This window comes from Rhinolophus sinicus, chromosome 3 (assembly GCF_057876585.1).
Source record: "Rhinolophus sinicus isolate RSI-liver-muscle chromosome 3, RSI-T2T, whole genome shotgun sequence".
Taxonomy (NCBI): domain Eukaryota; kingdom Metazoa; phylum Chordata; class Mammalia; order Chiroptera; family Rhinolophidae; genus Rhinolophus; species Rhinolophus sinicus.
Window position 1 is genome coordinate 90,835,133 of NC_142503.1, and position 17,683 is coordinate 90,852,815.

At 52.3% G+C, this 17,683-nt stretch overlaps 1 protein-coding gene across 5 annotated transcripts; it reads right to left on the minus strand.

The window, feature by feature from the left end:
- Positions 1–2,554: 2,554 nt before the first annotated feature.
- On the minus strand, positions 2,555–17,612 carry TFR2 (transferrin receptor 2). Of its 5 annotated transcripts, none has more exons than XM_019752814.3 (19): positions 17,538–17,612; positions 16,379–16,439; positions 15,885–16,137; positions 15,597–15,783; positions 10,941–11,081; positions 10,754–10,865; positions 10,550–10,672; positions 10,138–10,254; positions 9,874–10,013; positions 9,336–9,499; positions 8,400–8,509; positions 7,924–7,968; positions 7,743–7,806; positions 7,587–7,654; positions 7,425–7,501; positions 7,249–7,333; positions 6,936–7,163; positions 6,433–6,573; positions 2,555–3,302 (listed from the first exon to the last, which is right to left on the minus strand). In XM_019752814.3, the coding sequence occupies exons 2-19, from the start codon at positions 16,409–16,411 to the stop codon at positions 3,018–3,020; spliced, it is 2,373 nt and encodes a 790-aa protein (XP_019608373.2). In that variant the 5' UTR covers positions 16,412–16,439; positions 17,538–17,612; the 3' UTR covers positions 2,555–3,017. The 5 variants fall into 5 exon arrangements, with proteins under 5 accessions (XP_019608373.2, XP_019608372.1, XP_074184452.1 ...); XM_019752813.3 differs by having other exon boundaries at positions 7,886–7,968; positions 8,390–8,509; positions 17,538–17,611; XM_074328351.2 differs by lacking the exon at positions 17,538–17,612 and adding an exon at positions 17,437–17,461 and having other exon boundaries at positions 7,886–7,968; positions 8,390–8,509.
- Positions 17,613–17,683: the final 71 nt, after the last annotated feature.

Consider the following 17,683-nt stretch of genomic DNA (forward strand, 5'->3'; position numbering starts at 1 on the left):
ATCCTTGTCATAAATGGCCCAAGATTTCATACTTTTTATGGCTGAGTAATATTCCCGTGTGTGTGTGTGTGTGTGTGTGTGTGTGTGTGTGCGCGCGCGCATGCGCGCGCGCCACATTTTCTTTATCCATTCATCTATTGATGGACACTTAGCAGCACAGGTAGATTATTGACTGGGGACAAAAACCAGCAAGGTAATGTTGTTAAGACAGACTTAGTCTATTAACGCTGCTGGAAAGCTATCAGTTGTTTCAGCTTTACTTTGGGGGCCTTGGGAGCTGCCCAACTGCCCAGGGAGTCTTGTCCTTCCCACACACGAAGCTGGCCCCAGTGGGGCATGGCCCCAGTAGTGTGCAGAGAATGGCTCAGCAGCCTGTGTCAGGGAGTATGGGGGAGGGCTCTCACTATGGTCCAGTGAACCCCTCACCAAATTACATGTGTATGACTGATAACCATTCATACTGGGCTGGCTGTGCCCCTTTGCAGGCCAATGGTGACCCCAAAGTGCATTTGAAGTATCACACACAAATGACCCTGTTGGTATTTGCTGTGAAAAGACCTTGTTGCCGGTGGGATCAGGAAGGCTTTCTGGGACACAGTTTTGAAGGGGGCAGCTATAGGGATGGGAGGGGCTTGGGACACAGACCTTTTTATTTAAGTAAATTTCTTTAGAAGACAATACTGAGCTTGCAGCAGTTGGAGTGAGTATTAGTGTCCCGTGACTGCTCTAACAATTTATCACAAACTTAGTGGCTTAAAACAATACAGATGCGTTCTTTCTGGAGGCACCAGGGGAGGATGTCTCCTTGCTGCTTTTTCTAACTTCTAGAGTCCATCTTCATTCCTTGGCTTGCAGTCCCTTCCTCCATCTTTCAAGCCAGGAGTGGAAATAACGAATGACCAATGTTTTAAACCACTAAAGAGAGAAACAAAAAAAAAAGCCAAGAGTGTAGCATTTTCAAATCTCTCTCTGACTCTGACACTCGGCTTCTGTTGTCATTTCTCCTTTCTCTATCATTGATTTTCCTGCCTCCTTATATAAGGACCTTAGTGATTACATTACACCCCCCGCCCCGCCCCACCCAATCTGGGATAATTTTCCTGTGTTAGTTTGCTAAGGCTGCCATGTTCTGTGTGGCTTAAACTACAGAAATTTATTTTTTCACAGTTCTTGAGACTAGAAGTCCAAGATCAAGGGGTTAGCAGATTTGGTTTCCCCTGAAACCTCTCTTCTTGGCTTGCAGACGGCCGCCTTCTCGCTATGTCCTCCCACAGTCTTTCTTCTGTGTGTGCATCCCTGGGGTCTCTGTGTCAAGTCTCCTCTTCATTCACAGTGTTTGCGGATTAGGACATGGACCTCTTTGTCCAGACCTCTTTGTAGTAGATTCTGTCTACTACAGGGAGCAAAGGAACAAGGTGAACAAGGGCTGAGACGCCACTTTGGAAAATTTGTTCTGGACTGTGTCAGGGAAGCAAATAGTCAAGAGGGGTTCTGGCCCTGGTCCCATCTCCTAAGATCCCACCAAGTCAGGCTCAGGGGCCTAAGGAAGGGGCAGTTTCATCCTAGAACCCAGGGGCTGGGACCTCCCAAGCCACACAAGAAGTCTTCACGTCCCACATCCTGAGGAGCTGGGTAGGACCCTGAGAGGCGGTCACTGGGAGTTTTGCAGCTGCCCTGGGAGTGAGAGGCAGGGCCACAGGGTCTCTGCCTTCTGAGACAAAGATGAAAGGTAAAGTGGTGCCACCTGCCCTTGTAATTTCCTGCCTTCCTGCAGCTTCCAGCTCACTGGACAAAGATTGGCCAAAGGGGAACTTAGCAGGAGAGACGTCTTAGGCCAGGCCACCATGTGACCACTGCAGTCTCACAGGACTCCATGCTCAAAAGGGGTCCTGTGTTTGGGTTTAAGGCTCTGTGGTTGCTATCTTGAAATTCTTAATGATTCTACCTTTGAATTTATGTTTTGGAAGTAGAGTCCAATGGGACCGTAGAGCATGTGCTTGGGGTCCTGCCTCGCCTGAATGGGGTTCTTGCCTGCCAGCTCCCTTCCCCATCGAGTGACAACTGCCACCTTCCTTCCCCAGCAGGAACCTGGGCGCAGGTCTGGATCAGGGTCATGGTTGAGTATATCTGTACTAAGTTGTGGGACAGAACCCTGGGTGCCTTTGGGGATCTTCCCCAGAGTAATTCCCTGTCTGGGGGATTTGGGCATTAAACAGCAATGACACGTTGAGCAACTGTGGAAGAAAGAAAAAAGCTTTCTTCTTGCTTCTTGAACAAGAGGCCCTGTATTTTCATTTTGCAACAGACCTTACAAATGATGTAGCTGTGCTTGGTCTCAGGAGAAGATTCAGAGCCAGCCCCCCACCCATGGTGGTTTTTGGAGAAGGGCCCTCATTTCCTTAGGCAATTTCCTTCCTTAGGTAACAAAACAGCTCGGAGTTTCCCCCATGGAGACAGCATTCCTACTTGCAAACTCTCTGGCCCCTTCTGCTCAACCCTTCCCTAGGTCTCAGGTGAGCGATGATTGAGTGGGTGAGAGTGAGGAAGCATAAAGGTGCTTATAAACAACAGATGCCCGTGTGGTTTATTGAGGTACAAATCCCAGCCCCTCTACCACAAGCTACCTGTTGGCCATAAGGTTATGGTTTCAGCCGTCTCTCCCACCGAGAGCTGGCCAGGTCCCAGGGCCTAGGAAACCTTCCAAAGTGGTCTCTAGGTGTGGGGGGCGTGGCTCCTGCAGGGGGAGGGACTGAGATTGATGGAGCAGCTGCTGCTCTCTAATTATCTGACAGTGTGACCGTCCACCATGGAAGGCACTGTTCATCTACTCCTACACTGTAGGGTCAGGGGTGTGTGGGTGTTTACACTGGGCCCTAAGGAGAGACAGGAAGGGCTAATGAGTAATTGGTCAGCAACAAGAGGTGGTGCAGTCACCCAAAAATCTCTCAAGCAGATAAAGTAGGAGCTGTCGGCCAGGAGCTGGGGCATATGACCCCCACCTCACGTCCCCACGGATCTCAGAAGTTGTTATCAATGTTCCAGACGTCTCCGCTGAGTGCATTGGCAGCCCCCTGCAGCGTCCAGGTGAGCAGGGCCAGCTGGCGCCGAAAGCGGCTCTCCTGGAAGGCCAGGACGGGTGCCACCCCAGAGGAGGCAGTTCCCAGAGCCTTAGAGCCGCTGGAGCGCAGCAGCCGCACATGGTCGAGCAGGGCACCCAGCGTGTGGTCTCCATGACCCAGGAAGATGTGTCGGAAAGGAGAGTCCGCCGGTGACACGTACTGGGACAGGAAGTAGAACTCCACCTGCACAGAGAGGGGGATCATGCCGAAGTTGGGGTTCTGCCCAGGAGCGAAGGCCTGAACAATTCAAAACCCAGATTGGAACCTAGTACTTGCTTGATAAATATGGTGGAACAGCTTCTTTAAGTCCCACGTCCCTTTGGCTACACAATCAGGAATGGCTACTCTGTGAAGTCACAAGTAGCCTAGTAGGATGTGTTTTCCAGCTTGTTTTAGGTTGGATCCCTTCCTTTCTATCCCTTGAACCTCCAAGTCTGCCTGTAGGTCTCCAAGCCTTCCCTCCTCACCCATTCACTTCCCTGCCCAAAGCCTCAAAGAATAGTCTATTGTTCCTGTTGTTCCTCCTTTTCCCACACACCAGCCATTTGCCCCACCTCCACCAATGTCCACAGCCCAAACTCAAAGGTCAAGGGGACAGCCCAGTCCTAATGAAGTGCCTGACCTCCGTCCTCACCCTCTGACTCAGATACTGTTTGTTTTTCTGAGATGGCCTTGCTCCTAGCCCAGCTCTCCTCCCACCTTTCTGTTAGCCTCTCTGTTTCCTTCTGCTCCTACCTGTCGGCAGGCCCAAGGTTCAACTTCTACCTTCTGTTCTTCTCTTTACCTACAATCCAGTGGTTTTCAATCCTAGCTGCACACCAGAATCACTAGGGGAAGGTATTTAAATTACCATTGCCTGGGTGCCACCCCAGCAAAATCAGAATCTCTAGGGGTAGTCTCACACACTCATATCTTTTTAAGGCTTCCACCATTTGTTGAAAGAGCTCATCCACATCCCTGACTTCAACCAAGAACTTGTGGGGACAGTTGCCAAGTCTAATTGACAAATCATCCACTGGAACCCTGCCTTCAGCCTTCTGGGCCTCCCCACTGGGGTAGGGCGCACCTGGACACAGCCTCACACACAAGTGGGCACCAACTGCTTCCAAAACCTGACCCTCGCACCCACATTCCCTCATGAGCACCAGTCTTCCCCAGGTGCCAGGCTCTCAGTCTTGAAGGTGAGGGCGAGTGGGGCGGGCACAGGCTTTGTGGTCAGACTGCCTGGTTTCTAATTTCGGCTCCACCACTTACTGTGATCTTGGATATGTTATTTAGCCCATCTGAGCCTCAGTTTCTGTGTGAGATACTAGCAACCTCACAGGATTTGGGACAGTCCTGTGAGAGAAAGTGAAATAAAGCCCTAGCACATGGTAGCCCTCAATAAATGGCAGCTGCTATGATTATTCTCCTCCTCTTCTCTGAACACCCATTCTATTTTCCTTCCAAATGTATCACATCAGTACAGCCCCTCTCACCCAAAGGTGGCATAAGCTGCCACCTGCCACCCTCACCCGGAGCTCAGTCATCATTAATTTCATTCCCTCTTCAGGCCATTTACATTCTGGCCAAATCCTTCCTAAAACTCCACTTTGCTTACATCTCCTCCCTGCTCAAACACCTTCCTAATTTCTTTAATACCCAGACCCTAAAAATTCAAATTTCTTATCCTGGCATTCAAGGGTCCCCATAGTTCGTCCCTAGGGCCTCTGTTCAGGCTCTGCTGGTCCATACCCTGATCATAAGGAGAGTCAGGCCTATTTCACTGCCTCATCCTTATTCTTGGGTTCTCCACCCTGAAATGTCCTCTTTCTTTGCACCAACTCAAGTTCTGTCTGTTGTTCAAGACCCAAGTCACAGTCTAACGGAAGAGTCAGCAAACTTTTTCTGCAAAAACCCCGACAGTAAATATTTCAGACTTTGCAGGTCATACTGTTTCTGTTCCAACTACTCAACTTTGCTGCTGTAGCACAAAAGCAGCCATAGGCAGTATGAAAACCAGTAAGCATAGCTGCGTTGCAATAAAACTTTATTTACAAAAACAGAAGGCAGGCCAAATTTGGCCCGCTGGCTGTAATTAACTAACCCCTGGTCTAGAGCCACAAAGTCCCCTGGGTCTTGCCCAGTCCTGCGTTTCAGGTTCTGAAATCCTAAGTCTTTTCCTCTCCAGCCTGAATCTGAATCATTACCTTATACACAGATGTCATTATCCCCTTAGGGGACAACTTTGGGGATGGGGTGAGGGGGGTGTCTTTTTGTGTCCTGGAGTCTGGCATAACAGGGGTTAAAGCAAGATCTGTGAATGAGAATGAACAATGCCCAACCTCTTGTCTCACTGGCAGGGTCACAGCAGGGTCATGTCTGGGTGGAGGAAACAAAGGGAAGGGGAGAAGGAGACATCAGGAAGGGGGAGGAAGAAGAGAATTCTGAGGTAAGAGAAGAATGAGAGAGACCAGGAGCAAGGGGCAAGTACGAAAGAGCAAGAGGGATGGGTTTGTGAACAGAAAGAAGGAATGAGGGATGCCAAGGGAAATGGGCAGGGACCCAAGCAGGAAAAAGGAAGGAGGAGAAAGAATATGAATCTACAAGGATCAGACATGTTCTCCCACCTCACTGAGGATGGTCCTGCTTATAATTTTGCCATATAGACTTTTTCCTACACCTACAGTCCCTAACCATCCATTTACTGAAATCAAGGGGTTGCAAGGTTGAGTTCAGAAGGAAGAGGAGGGGTTGGAATTGGAGATGGAGTTCGAGTTGCAAAGTACTAAAGCTAAGCAGGAGGGATTGGCGAGGGAATAAGATCTAGTATAAATTTCAAGTGACACCTCCTCCAAGCAGCCTTTCTGGGTTTCACCCATCTCATTACTAGAAAGAAAAGCGATCTCCAAGCTCTGAATTTCTTAAGCCTTTTTCACCTCCCAGGTCATAACCCTGTACCTCTTGGACCGCCGTGGAATGCTTTTACTCTCCAAAGGTGTGTGTGTGTGTGTGTGTGTGTGTGTGTGTGTGTGTGTGTGTGTGTGCGCGTTGGGGAGGGGTTCCAGGTCTGTCCTGGGGAGGAGGGCGGGTTCCAGCTCTGCCCTGCGTTGGCCAAGCGACTATGGCCAAAGGGCTGGCCCTCTTTCATCATTTTGTGGGGCCTGCCTCGGTGGTTGCTCCAGCCTGGCCGGTCTGTGAACACTGAGCATCCAGGACTAGGAGCGCTAGAGGACAGGGACCGAGGGAAGGCAGTGAGAGGGATAAGGAACACAAAGACAGAGGGGCCAGGCAGCCGGAGCGAGAGCGCAGCGGCCAGGGGGCGGGGCCTCACCCGCATGATGCGCACATTGTACATGCGCATCAGCCTCTCGTCGCTCTCCTCAGAGCTGTAGATCTCCTTCCGCAGCTTCTCCGCCGCCCGGATGTAGTCCCCCCGCGCCGAGTACACCCACTGGAGGGTCAGCCCGCGGGCCTGGGTGTGGAGGCATGGGCTGGGGCCGGCGGCAAGGGCCAGGACCCAGCCTAGGATGGAAGTCAAGGGGCTGGGGGACAGGGCTCACCCTGGTCCTGGCAGGAGTGGGTAGGTATAGGGGGAAGGCTGGGGGGCGTAATGAAGTCAGAGGGAAGACCTGTGCGGTTGGGGGAAGCAAATCCCAGGGGTTTGGGAGGGGCTTAGGTGACTGGAGCAGAAGTAAAGGAGCCAGGTTGCCATAGGGGACCTAGACTCCAAGGAGGGTGGGGGAGGAGGGACCAGACCCCTTGGCCTGGGCCGCACTTTAAGGGGATATAGCGACCCCACCCCCAGAAGCGCTGAGCGGGGTTGGCATCTTGGACCTTGAGGTCCCCCGAGAACTCGTTGAGGCTGCTGATGTGCCTGAGGACCACGTCCCCGTAGCGGCCAACGTCAAGGGGCAGCAGGTGATCATGGCTGAGCCGGATGAGGAGCTGTCCTGTGAGTTGAGCCACAGCCTGGGCCACCGCAGGCAGGCGGCCCTGCAACATCTTGTGCAGGTTGTCATAGGTGTCCTCCTTCGTGTGCAGGAACGGGTACACCTGGCCATCCTGCTAGGACAGGGCGTGCTAGCTCGGGGGCATGGTGCAGACAGGCTGAGGGGCTCTGCTCTGGGGCGAGGCCAGTGAGTCTTACCTCCACAAAGGAGAACTCAACAGCAGGGACCCCTGCGAAAGCTGTGAAGGAATAGGCACTGCTGTCCATGGGAAGCGGCTGGATCCTGGGAGGGGCACAGGTTACAGTGCCCTGTGGCTTCAGGCTTACCCCACATCACCCCCAGCTCTCCTCCTTCCCCACTTGCCCCAACTTACACCTCTGCATCCCAGCTGTGATTGTTGAATGCTACCTGCTCATAAAGGGTCTGCCCGCTTTGGTTAGGAGAATCCACCTGAGGGCAGGTTGGGAGGCACAGTCAGGCTCTCTGGCCCTCCCCCCAGCTTCCCTTGGTACCCCACTCCTGGCTGGGCTCTTGCCTGCTTCAGGATGTTCTCAATGAGGCTGATCAGAAGGGGGCTGGTCTTGGCATAGAACTTGTCATCCCCTGCAGAGAGGGACACCAGGCTCAGGGCTTGGTCCTGAGGGCAGGTGTGCACCTGAGGGGGCCCCGGGGTGACACTGCCCCTGCTCACCCAGCACAGTGTTGTCCAGGCTCACGTAGACCACAGCTTTGAGATGCAGCAGGCTGAGGTAGCCCTGTGGGGGAGGGGTGTGGGATGTGAACACACCCCACTTCTCCCCACTGCCTGACGATCTGCCCAGGACCCCACATTACCTCCAGCCACTCCGTGGAGCCCACACTCCCAAAGTCACCTCCATCCCAGCTGATGAAGAGAAGACTTCTGCGGGGCCGAAAGCCTGGGGACAGGGAGGAGGGAGGGTGAGCTCAGCTGGGGGCCAAGCAAAGACCCCCTCTTTGTCTTCCTCTGTTCTAGTCTCCTGGGGTCTCTCCTTCCCTCTCATCAGGCCCGCAGCCCAGCCCATCTCACCTGGGTCTGCCTTGCCACAACTCTAATAGTGATGAAGGTGGCTTACATATAGAATCTCCTGTTTAATCTATACTCAACCATGGACTGTTACCACTTTCATGTTTAAATGAGGAAATGGAGGTACAATCACTTGTACAGGCCCACGCAGCTAGGACGTGAGTGGCCAGGTTTGGAGCCCAGGTCTGAGTGGCCACCCTGCAGCCCGTGCTCCTAACTGCCTCTCTGCCCTATGCTGACGGGCCACAGCCCTCGCTGCCCAGCCCAGGCCCAGGCCCAGGCCCTGACCTTACCATTGCTCACCATGGAGGAAAAGGTCCGCACCAGCTCCAGCAGTATGGCGGTCCCCACAGCAGACTTGGCGGTTCCGGGGCCCCACGCATCCCTCTGGGCCCCAATGACAACATAGTGATCTGGGGGAGGGGATGTTTGGCGTCCACCTCTGACACTGGCAGTGTTCAGAGGCTCCTCCCTCCACCCTGGAGGGCAAGTGCCCACAGGCCTCAACACCATTTCTCCAAGCCCCTCATCTCTGCATCTACCTCACATCTCTGCTGTCCCTAAGGAGAGTGCCCTTCTTACCTGGCCCTGCCTGGATGGCCTCCTCCTTCAGTGGAATGCCTGGGGTCATTCTGGACTCCATTACCTCTCAGGTCAACCATGTCCCACTATTTGCCAGGTCCTGACAGGTTTTCCCCTTTTAAATCTCCACGCCTTCCCCACCCATATTCCCACCACCAGCATTTTCATCTGAGCCTCGTTCCAGGCTGCCCTCTGCCTCTCCCTCTGTGCTTATAGGTACCACTCCCTTCCCAAGCTGTTCTCATGACCCCACTCTTCAGCTCAAGGACCCGCTTTGATTCCCCACTGCTATCCACATCTAGTTATGCTTGAAAGGGTCATCTACCTTATCTGATTTACTTTTCATGATATAATATCACCCAACTATGCTTGCCCACCTCTGGTGCTATATAACTCACTATTGCACAAAGCAGCCCATTCTGTCTCTGGATAGGCTGGACCTTGAGATCTCACTGCCACCCTCCATGGTCTCAGTTTAGACCCAACTTGCCAGCTTTTCTCCCTGCTAACCCCTGCTGCACCCTCCACTTCAGCCAAAGCCGCCTCCCTCCCCTGGGCACCACTCGGACCCACTCTCCTGGGCCTCTTGCTCCAGGATCCTCTCTGGCCAAGGTTTATAAGCAGCTCCCCTCCCACAGGCTGGGCAAGCAAGCACACCTGGCTCCGATCGCCCCTCGATGCAGCCGAAGATGTTGTTAATGGGGGTAGAGACCCTGTGGTTGTTGACCCCCAGGTGCAGGCCTGGCCCAGGGCCCAGGCGATAAGGAGAGCCTGGGAGCCGCCCCTGCCATTCCTGGGGGGTCACAGGACCTTCAAGCTTCCTGGAGAGGGGTGGGGCCGAAAAGGTTGGAAGTAGCAGAGAGGCTCAGGCTACAAAAGAGACCAAAGCCTCCTCTTCACTTTTTTTCTCCCTCCCACCCTCTGGCTCTACTCTCTGCCTCTGCACCCTGCCTGAGGGGGCAGTCCAGCCTGGGCTGATTGGACAGTTGTGCAGGCTGTGTCCTGCTCAAGGGTGCCCAGCAGAGGTGAGTGTGATACCCAGCAGGTGCTCCACTCACCAAACCTTGGACCCTGACAAGAGGCTATGCCTTCCCAGAAGACGCCTTTTTTTTCTTATTTCATCCAAAGGCACCTTATTGGCTAGCTGCAGCCTACCTCTCCCTGCCTTCTCTTCTGGTTCCCAAACGCCCCTCACCTCAGCAGGAGGGAGGCAATGTCCGCGCTGATGGGCTGGGCTGGGATGCTGGGGAGGCCGGAGGACTGGACTGGAGGGAACTGGGTTTGATTGAAGGAAGGGAAGCCAGGCGTGTAGGGGTCCCCAGTTCCCAGGTGCACCTGTGGAGAGAGGGGTGCCCACTGAAACTGTGGGCTGTTTCCAGAAATAGCGTGCCAGCTTCATCCCGAGCAAGGTACAGTCCCAGGACCCTAGGAAGGCACTGCCAGCTCCCCCTAGACTCACATGTCCATACACAGCCCGGTGGCTGGACAGCCCTGGCTTGTGTGGATCCTGGGAGAAGTCTGCTGGGTCAGGATATATGAGCACTCCTTGGGCCCCAAAGTCCTGGGCACTGGCCACCTGGGGAAGGGAGGGGCTGAAGGACTCCTTTTCCCAGAGACAACTGATTAATAAGAGCAGGAGAAGCAAGTAAAAGTGAAATGGCATGGCCCTTGATGTGCAGTTGTGGATCTACAGAGAGCCTGTGGGGTGGGTGCCCCCACAGGCTCTCATCTTGTGCCTTCCCGCAGTGCCTTGGCAGCCCTCCCTGCCAACATTCTCTTATGACCCACTCGGTTTTCTGTTTTCCCTCTGACACACTTCTAGACGCTATCCGATCCTGGGGTTCCCCAGCCCCCCATCCAGGGATCCTCACCTTTTGGGCAAAGCTGATCAACCCCAAGCGCACCAGCAGGAGGCGCCCGGCCGGCTCCACACCCCGGGCCCGGAGGTGCTGTAGGTCCTCCGGCCGCCCGTAGTGGGCGTACACTAGCTCTCCCTGAGGGTGGGGAGTTTAGTCAGGCGCGCTCGCCACGTCCCTCCTCCGCCAGGGGAAGGGGGCGCGGCAGGAGACGCTCACCGTGGCGTTGCCCGTGGCGCTGTAGGGACAGTAGACGTCGGGGTCCTCCAGCGGCAGCTCCTCCCCGGGCTCCCCAGCCGCATCGACCCAGTGCAAGGTGTTGGGGTGAGCCCTGAGGAGTGTGAGTGGTGAGCGTCCCACACCCCGCGCGACCCCCCGCCGCTCCCCTCGCCCTCCACGGACTCACGGGTCCGGGAACTGCAGCCCCACGTAATGAGTGTCAGTCCACACGTGGTCCAGCTTCTGGCGCAAGAGCGCAGCGCGGACGTCCTGAGCCAGGGCGGCCATCCCGGCAGAGCCAGCCATCCTTTTCCGAAGGCTGGTTTGCCTGAGCGGGGAGAGGTGGGATTGGGGCGCCAGAGGGGAGAGGGGCTGGGACTTCTGGGCGCCTGAAGGAGAGGGAGGTAGGGGGGGAAGGATGCCAGAGACATGGGTCGCCGTGGGCACCGGGTGCTAAGGGGCTCCCAAGCCTGTCTCTACCCTGCCATTACCATCCATTCCATCACCACCAGGCTGCGACCTAGGGTTTCCAGGGCCTCGCTTAAAATCTTAGCTGCCCATAGCTAGGGGTCCTGTCCACCATCCCTTAGGTTCTTTCTGGCTCAAGCCTAACTCACCAATCTATCTACTGCCACCTCCACACATATGGACACTGGCCTGTACTCTGCCCTAGGCACGAAAACTTTTCTTCCAAAGGTCTAACTGGACAGAGGTGGGACCCTCCATCTTCCCTGTCCTCCACCTGGGCATCACGGAGACACCTTACACCAAGGTTCCCGGTGGAATCGATGGAGACCCTGTCTTCTTCCATAGTCACCACCTAGTAACTAGTGAACCTGTTGTCACCTGAACTCTTCCTGTTCTTCTATGTCACCTCTGCCACAGCCCCCCCCCCCGCCCCGACCCATGACCTCTGTCAACCTGCTCTACCTGTGCCCTCTCCAAGGCAAACAAACTCCTCCTTCCTTAGCATCATCACTGAATACCTCTTCTGCCCTTTGCCTTGTCAGAAACCCTGCTCTCCCCTGAGAAGCCAGGTGACCTGCCTGTGGGACTCCTGAAGGTGGCTTAGGTTCACATACCACCTGGGCTTGGACTGGCGGCATGCTCCTGGTTTCACTATTTACATTTGTGACCATGTCTTCTGTGGTAAAACTCTTTCCTTTGAAGCCTGTGCCGTCCAGCTCTCCCACCCTCTGTCCCACTTCACTGCTATTAACTTCTAGCCAATTGGTCACTTGGCCACTTTCATTGAGGACTTTATCATTTTTCTCTCCATGCCATGGTCCACTAAGCTTCTGCACTGCTTCAAAAATCCATGCGGATGTGCCCTTTGGTCTCAGCCACCATCCTCTCCTCTCTCATGAGGACTATTGCAACCCATGGTCATAGTGGCTTTCTTAGTACCATTCCTGTACCGCCCCCCCACCCCCAGGAGCTCAACTGTCTTGTTTGAAAGTGCACCCATCAATGTGTTCATAAAATAGAGGATGCACACTGGATTCCTGCACAACAGTAAGAAACAAGAAACTAAATATATACTTGTACACTGCAATATAGAAAGACCTTGAAAACACTGTTAGGTTAAAAAAAAGTTTATCAAAATTAAAAGCACACACTAGAGATGGCTATATCTGAATAGTAAGTCTTGGAGTGATTTTTTAAAAATATTTTACTTCTTTGTATTTGTCCATGTTGCTTAAATTTTAAAATAATGAACATATAGCATTTTATGCAAAAATTAATGTTTTGAAAAATCTACATGTACACACAAAACATGACATACTGTATTTTGCCATGTATAATGCGCACTTTTTTGCCCAAATTTGTGAGGGGAAAATAAGGATGTGCATTATACATGGGTAGTACTAATTCTGTATTTATATAAATATTTTTTAATTCTTTTATTTATGCTTATGAGTTAAAAGTGTAACTCTAGAAATCAATAACGATATCTGTATGCAAAATAATACCCTGGAATATGATAATCAGTTTTGTTGAATTTACGACAAACTTGCAACAACGAAGAGTTCTTGGCCTTCTATGATGCGTAAATATCGTAAATTTGTTACTGGTACATAAAATTTCTTGTACCTCGTATTTGTTCTTGTGTTTTGTAATTATTTGTTGCATAAAATTTCTTGTACCATAAAGGTTAAAAAAAATACTAAAATTCCTTTATAATACAAAAACAAGTACTTAAATGTAAACAAATAAAATTTTGAATTAAAAAATTAAAACGAAAGATTTTTTTCCCTGAAAGTTTGGGCCAAAAACATGGGTGTGCATTATACACGAGAGTGCATTATACATGTCAAAATATGGTGTATGACAAAGCCACATGTGTATTTAAAGGTACACATCAAACACATTAGGTAAGGTGCTTATGGGGGAAGGGAATAGTGGGGAGGAGTGCTCAGGGATGGGGAGGGAAAATTAAACAGGAAAGCCTTTTCACTCTCCTTGACCAGTGAGGAAACTATACAGTGGTCTCAAGGGTATAATCAACTCCATAGCTTAAAATAATCCCTCCCCCCAACATCTGACCATGATACTCGGTTGTTTAAAACTTTTCAGTTTTCACTCTTTCCTTTTAGAATAAAATCTAAAGCTGTTCATGTAACCAGTAAGGCCCCTTTTGCCTGAGCCATATCCACCTGGCCAGCCACATAGACTTTCTTTCACTTCCTCCACTAGACCACCATCTTCCTGCTTCAGACCCGTTGCACGTGCTGTTCTCTGGTGTGAAATGCTTCCTACTTTGTCTTTGCTTGGCAATCAACTCACCCCTCAGGTCTTAACTTGTTACTTCCTCAAGGAAGCTTTCCTTGACCCCCAATCTAAATCAGGTTCCCTGGGTTATAGCCATTCCTCACCTCCTATACTTTTCCTTCAAAGCCATGATCCTGGTAATAATTATGCAGTCATGGATGTGATTATTACTGTAGTATCGATTTCCTCCAGTAGACTATAAGCTCCAGGAGGGAAAGGTCCTGACCTTTTCATTCTCTCCTATATCGCCGCCAGCTACTTAGCCCAGCACCAGCCACATAGTAGGTACTCACATATATTTGTTAGATAAAGGAATGAATGACCCCATCATTGTCACTTCCAGTCCAGCCACCCACTTTCCTGGCCTCACCCCGGATCTTGTCATTACCCAGAACTCCATCTCTGAGATATTTATCCATTGAGGATGTACTGAGCACCTACTAAGTGCCAGGCACTGTGGTAGGCGCTGGAGACTCCAAAATAAACAGGATACAGTTTATCAGATAAATCTTAAAAGCTCCAGAATCCCACTCTCTAACGAGAGTTTTTCAGGTTCCAGCTTACTCCCTTACCCTCATTATACTTGTTCTTCAACTGTATCGAGCATTCCAGACTGTCCAATTTCTCCAAGGCTGTCATCAGCTCCTAGTTTGTTTTCTCTTTCCCCATCCAACCTAGAATCACTTCATTGCTTGTTATCCTCTTGCCTCCCTGCCCTTTGATGGCATCCACAATGCCACAACCCACCCTCAGACCTGTCAAACCATCCACCTGCTCAGCCTATACCCAGACTGCCAAGTGTTGCTCAAAACAACAAAAAAGCCCTACATGTCATTGATGCCACAGATTTAAGGTCTTTTAGCAAGGTGGATCCAGCAGAATCAAAAGAGTAATAATACTCCTTGATCAAGTTCAGTGTTGATCTCATGAAGAAAAGGAAATCTACAGAGGGTGCCAAAAAAATGTATACATATTTTAAGAAAGGAGAAAACCGTATTAAAATTGTAATACTCAATATATACCGATAACAAAAGATGAATACAAGTCATGTGTATACATTTTTGGCACCCCTGGTATTAATACAAATGACTACATAAACATGAATAAAAGAACAATTAGGTGATTATCTCAGTACACTCTTGAAAAATATGTGAAAAAAGTCCCATACCTTTTCCTCCTTTCCTAATCATTAAAAAAAAACCAGTGAGCTAAGAGTGAAGGAAATTTTCTTAATTCATGTTTAAAAAGCTATCCAGAGTCTGCAGCAAAGTTCACACTCAATGACAAAGTATTATAGAAACATTCCTATGAAAATCAGGAAATAGGTAAGGACATCTATTGTTATCATTACCTAAATTCATGTCCTCTTCGATGCAATAAGAAATGAAAGAGGCATAAAGGGTATCGGCATTGGAAAAGAAGCTATGTGACTCTCACTATAGCTTGTATGATTTTGTACTTGGAAAACCGAGGAGAATCCACTGAAAAACTATTCCTGACCTAAAAGAGTGGCTCTTCTGTGGACCTACCTGGCAGCTCCTTCCCATCAGGGAAGGGTGACCTCAGCAGAACAAAAATAACAAAAAAAAACTGGCCTGCTTGTGCTGTGCTGCAGGCCCACACAGTCTGTCTGTCTAGCTTCTCTCATAATGTAGACGAGGGGATGGTCTGTGCCCACAAATGCATTTCCTTGCTTGTTTTTCTGATTCCCTAAAACACTTCTTCTCAGAGTCCCCCAGAGCTGCCTGCTGCCACAGGTCAAAATCCAAGCTCCTTGGTGTGGCACTCAAGATTCTTCAGGGTCTGTCCCACCTCATGTCTGGACCCCAGTGTTCTCATTCAGTGAGCTCCTAAATCTCCCAAACTGCCACCCTCAGAGCCTGAGCCCTCTCTCCTTTCAGCTCCAATGCCTGCCATCCTTCCCAGGACCAATGAACAGGAAGACCAGACAGGGAGGTGGAAGGACTCAGAAGGGGAACCCCAACACCAGGGTTCAGGGAGAGGAAGCAAAGAGGTGAGTCTGGCAGACGAGGGTTTCTGAAGGCGAGGAAGGGGGCAGCATGATCCTTACCTGATGGTGTCCTCCAGGCTCCCCTCCCCCAGGTGCCGCAGGAACATGGCCTGGAGGTCGCTCCAGTATAATGTGCCCTGGTGGGCATCCAGGCTGGTCTCGTAGTTGATATCCTCGCTGACCACCAGCACATCATCCCCGCATGCCTGGCAGGACCCTCGGAAGGCCACATAGCCCAGAAGGAAGGCTGGTGGGTGGCAAGATGGAGATTCTTCTTGTGCCCTCCTCTGGACCCCAGAAATCTCCCCCAGCCCAGGCAGTTCACTGTGGGGGCCAAATGATTCTCACCCCCAGTGAAGATCAGCAGGGCCATCAGGACCAGGTAGGGGGTGGCTCTTCGTCCTGCTGCTGCCCAGAGTCCAAGGTTTTGCCGCCCTGGTCGAGAGCCCCGGGGCTCAGGGCCCCTCAGCTCCATGGGACAGAGGCGGGCTGGTGGCTCAGCCACCTCTTCCCTGTCTTCCTCTTCCTCCTGCAGTCGCCCCTGCTGGGTGCCTTCCACATGCTTGTAGATGGTCTGAGAGGGTCCTGGGGACAACCTTTTCTGTGGGGGGCACGGTGGGCATGAGACTGGGGAAAGAGGTGTGGAGGACAGGGAGGGATCTGGCAATAATTGGGTCAGTGACTTTGGGGTGCCAAATGAGCACGAGGCAGAGGAGAGGGTCCTGAGAGGCAAGCGGGACAGTAGAGATTGAGGTGGGAAGGGGAGGGCCTTGGGGTTTGGGAGGAGGCTGAAGGACCCAGAGAGGAGGCCTAGGGTATCCCCCGACCCCACTCAGTCTTACCGCTCCCTGGAGTAGACCCCAAAGTCGCTCCATGCTCGTGCCCCCTCCTGAGTCCTGCAGGCTGTCCCCCACCCCCAGTGATAAACCGTTTGTGGGAGCCGCATGAGGGCCCCTTATCAGCCCTGGCAGGCAGCCTGAGCTCAGGCGTTCCTTGCCCCTCCACTAAGGGTGGGGGCACAACCCTGGCCTCAGCCCAGCCTTCCAGACATGGCCCCCCAGCCCAGGCTAGAGGATGAGGGGCTGTACCCTTCCCTGCCAATCCCTCCACAGTCCCACTCCCTGCAAAACAATCAATTTTTTTGCCTTGGAGCAGACTTTGGCCTTCCAGTTACCGTCAGGGGTGGGGGAGGGGGGCTGATGGCTGGGGAGGGCAGAGATATGGATGCCCCGACCCCTTTCCTGCTTCCACCCCTCTCAGTGTTCTAGGGACCCGTCTAGCTCCCCATCATGAAAACCTCTGCCCCTCCTCGTCTGGCTCGCAGGCCCAATGCCCAGGGTCTGTAACACATTAGTGGCTCCCCTGTCCGGATGCCTGCCCCAGTGGGACCCTAAGCTGAAGGCGCCACAGCTGTGTGACCTGGGGGTTTGGTCTGGCCATGTGGGTGTCTGTCTCATGAGAGTCAGGCTGAAATGTGAGTCTCAGGCTCCTACTGGTGCTGGGGAGGGAGGAGCATGGGTGGGAGCCCATGGTCAGGCAAGACCAATGTGTTCCAGGATGGGAGTCCTGGATTCGGGGGTCTGTGGGTCACCAGGCATCGTGGAAAGAGTCTTGGCCAAGGCGTAGACAGAGCGGGGTGACCTTGGACAAGCCATGCCCTCTTTGGGCACCTATGCCTGTTTGGTGACCAAAGGACTTGGACCACACGAGTTTCTACCTCTTTTAGGTCTAGGGACCCCAGTAACACATCACAGGCACAAACTGCTAAGTTTTACCCACAATTTCAGGCAGGCTGCGCAGGTTCCCAAGCCCCACCGAGGACTCCAGGACAAGTAGTGCTGGAATAGGAGGGCTGAGGGACCCCGTGTTGGAGTCACCCCTGGGAAACCTCAGCTCTTACCCAAGTCGGGAGAGAAGTTCTGAGCTACTGGGGTGCACCAGTGCCCCAGTCCCCGCCCTATTCTTGTCACCGCCAAGAGACCCAGCGTAGCCCCAGCTCACCTCAGCTGCAGATCTGGAGGTGTAGGGGCACTGTCTTCCTGAGGCCCGAGGCCCCGCCCACCTATGTCCTCCCTCCGCCCCTCCCACTCTAGGCCCAACCTCTGGCCTTGCACTCGCTTCAGCCCCTCCCCTGCCTCAGCATCTCC

Coding starts and splice junctions, on each gene's coding strand:
- TFR2 (XM_019752813.3), bottom strand. CDS start 16,411: ATGGAGCGACTTTGGGGTCTACTCCAGGGAGCG. Junction 9,500..9,873: donor ATTGCCTCCCTCCTGCTGAG/GTGAGGGGCGTT, acceptor ACCCCTCTCCAG/GAAGCTTGAAGGTCCTGTGA. Junction 7,969..8,389: donor TTCCTCCATGGTGAGCAATG/GTAAGGTCAGGG, acceptor CCCTGTCCCCAG/GCTTTCGGCCCCGCAGAAGT.